Raw genomic sequence first — 3,556 nt, forward strand, 5'->3', positions numbered from 1 at the left:
TTTTTTTTTTTTTTTTTTTTTTTTTTTTTTTTTTTTCTGAACTAATTGAAAATTAGACAAAAGGTGCTTTAGAATTACAAAAAAAAAAAAAAAATTTCTTTCCTATTTTTTTCTATATTTCTATTCAATAAAAATAATAATAAAAAATTACAAAAAAATTAAGTATATGTTTAATGACGGATATTAAATCTTTTATTCTATAAATTTTAAATAATTACAAATAGAAAATAAAGTAAATAATAATCTATATTTTTTTTTTAAAATATTTTCTTTTATGAAAATAAAGATGAATAAAGATTTAAAAGGAGATTGTTTATCGCAAAATTGCTCGTCAAAAATAAGTGAAGCAATAAATAAATATTCAATTAATACATTGACTAATAGTTCTAATGTAGAATTAGAAATAATGAAACGAAATGAAAATAAAAGTGATAAAACTATTCACATAAATGATTTATCTGAAGTAGAAATGGAACTAAAAACATATAGTTCAATAGTTATAGGCATGTATTTTTTTTTTTTTTTTTTTTTATTATTTTATAATTTTATAATTTCTTATTATTTTATAATTTTATAATTTCTTATTATTTTTAAAGATAATTTTGATACAATTATAAATAAGGATGACCACCATGATGAAAGATATAAATACTACATGAACAAATTAAAAGACAATAATAATTTTAAAAGTATATTTATATAAATGTAGAATGTATAATTTAAATTATAATAAAATTTTTTTTTTTTTTTTTTTTTAAGATTCTGAATTTTTTGCTATTTTAAACTTCATTATAGAACACAACAAAATAAATATGAGTGATTTAAATAAAAATATTCTTCAAAATATAAAAATTACTGAAGAAATTAACAAAACAAAAGATATAAATGATTTGATGAGAAAAATTGAACATGAAGAAATAAAAGAGTTAATATCACTAAACTTAAAATTATTTTTAATTGAAATTAAAAAAATATATCACACATTGAATGATTTCCTTTTTAAAGAATTTAATCAAAATAAAAAACTTTCTGATATAATTAAAACAAAAGCTCATGATAGTTGTGAAAAAAAAATAAATAAAATCAGTAGAAAACAATATACAAAAATTAATTTAATAATTAAAAAATATATTATTTTAAAAAAATATTACAAAAAATTATGTAAAAAATATAAAGAAGAAAATAACATGTTGAAAAAAATATATTTACATAATATAAATATAGGACAATTAAGTAAAGAACATTATATGAAAAGTTATAATATAAATTCAAATCAGAATAATTCTATTCTCATAGATTTAAAAAAAAATTATAAAAAAAATATTTTATCTAATTCAATTTTATATAAAGGTTAATACAACTAAATTACTGTATCTTCTAATTTTAATGTTAGATTTTTTTTTTTTTCTTTTTTTTTTTTTTTTTTTTTTTTTTTTTTAGATTACTTAAATAATGCTATATTTAAAAAGTATATTTTAAACAAAAAGGATAATAAATTAATTCAAAATATAATAAAAAAAAGTCAAAAGTTACAACTAAATTTAAAGAAATATAATTCTAGATATATATCAGTATACTGTAAAAAACCATTTAAAAAGTGGAAAGATAATATAAAAAAATTAAAATATTCAAATAATGAAAATTTTTCTTATCCTAAAAATTGTATAAATTATTATGACAATTTTCCTACATCAGTTAGTATTAAAAAAAAAAAAAAGAAAGAAGATGAAAATGTTTATGAACTCTTTACATGTGATAAAAGTGAAATAAAACACAAAAATAGAAAGAGCTTAGATATTTTATTCAAAAAAAAAAACTTATATAAAAAAAATGAAACACTTATTAATCTAAGAAAAGATAATATAAAAACAGATAACATGAAAGAATCTCCTGAATTAAATAAAATAAATTTAAATAATGTTACTGTTAGACCAAATGAAAAAGTTATATTTGACGAAGAAAAATTAGAAATAGAAGAAAAACTAACGAAAAAAAAATTAAGAAAAGATGATATTCTAAAAAAGGAAGAAAAAGATATTATTGAAAACTACAAAAAAAGTAATTACAAAGATAATGGAAAGAAGCAACAGGAAAGGAAAAAGATTTTCAGTAAAAATGAAAAAAATAAAAGTCAAAATTTAGAAATAAATAGTGATAAAGATAAAATTGTTCATGTAAAAAAAAATATTAACTATTTTTCTTGTGATTCCTTTGAAGAAAAAAAAAATAATCTTCTGAAAAAAAAGAAAAATGTATGTAAGTTAAAACATATGTTAAAAAATAAAAGTAAACTGGAAAATGAAAACAAAAATGAAACTGGTTATGAAAATAACAAAGAAAATAATATAATAATTTCATGCATTACAAAAGAAGATATAATTTTAAATAAAAAAGGAGAAACAAACAGATTATATCAAGAAGAAAAAATATTATCCAATGAAAAAAAAGAAAAAACAGTTTCAAATAAAGAAAAAGTAGACACAATTGAAAAAAAAGAAAAAGCAGATTTAGATGAAATAAAAGAAAAAGTAGTTTCAAATAAAGAAAATGAAAAAAAAGAAGAGATAGTATCAAATAAAGAAAAAGTAGACTCAATTGAAAAAAAAGAAAAAATAGACTCAGATGAAAAGAAAGAAAAAGTAGACTCAATTGAAAAAAAAGAAAGAATAGTTTCAGATGAAAAGAAAGAAAAAATATGTTCAAGTAAAAAAAAAGAAAAAGACTCAGATGAAATAAAAGAAAAAATAGTTTCAATTAAAGAAAAAGAAAATATAAACTTCGAAGAAAAAAAAGGAAAGACATTTTTAGATAAATAGAATCAAAACATGTTTTAGGTGAGAATAAAAATTCAAAAAGTGTTGAAAGAGATTCATATTAAATAAAAAGAATCAACAAACATTAATTCTTTTAAATATTGAAAAATCATTAAATAAATATTATTTTTAATATTAAATTTAAAAATAAAAAAAAAAGCAATTGAACAAATAGGATTTAAGTTTATTCCTTTTTTATCTTATTTTTTTTAGGGAAGTTTAATTTTATAATAGAATTATATAAAACTTAAAAAAAAAAAAAAAAAAAAAAGTATTATTTTGAGAGTTTTAATAAAATTTTAAAGTTAGAGAAAAAAAAAAAAAAAAGAATTATAAATTTTCTACATAATTCCTATTTTAGTTCTTATACAAAATAACAATAAATATTATTTTGTTTTTCATTATTATTTACATAAACTTTAACAAATTATTTTAATAGAAAAAAAATATAATGTGTATTTTTCTTATTGCAACGAAAAAACATATATTTCTTTATTTTTTTTTTTTTTTTATTATGTAATGAAATAAAATAATTCTTACTAAATTGTCTTAAATTTTAAATTACTAATAAAAAAACACAATTTAAATATATACCATTTTTTATAATTAATGTTTTAATATATATAATAATGTCTATATTTTTTTTTTTAAATTAGAACTTTTATATATATTTTTATTTTTTTTATTACTTTTTAATTTGTCTAAAAATACCAAAAAAGAAAAAAAAAAAAAAAAAAAAAATG

General features: G+C 15.7%; 1 protein-coding gene across 1 annotated transcript; it reads left to right on the forward strand.

Annotated features, from left to right (window-relative positions):
* Positions 1–286: 286 nt before the first annotated feature.
* PGAL8A_00019200 (conserved Plasmodium protein, unknown function) lies at positions 287–2,816 on the forward strand (the record flags this gene model as incomplete). Its single annotated transcript, XM_028671597.1, has 4 exons — positions 287–503; positions 597–689; positions 796–1,350; positions 1,441–2,816. 4 exons carry the CDS (start codon positions 287–289, stop codon positions 2,814–2,816), a joined length of 2,241 nt encoding a protein of 746 aa, XP_028528234.1.
* Between the last annotated feature and the right edge of the window lie 740 nt (positions 2,817–3,556).

This window comes from Plasmodium gallinaceum (assembly GCF_900005855.1).
Source record: "Plasmodium gallinaceum strain 8A genome assembly, contig: PGAL8A_v1_10, whole genome shotgun sequence".
Taxonomy (NCBI): Eukaryota; Apicomplexa; class Aconoidasida; order Haemosporida; family Plasmodiidae; genus Plasmodium; species Plasmodium gallinaceum.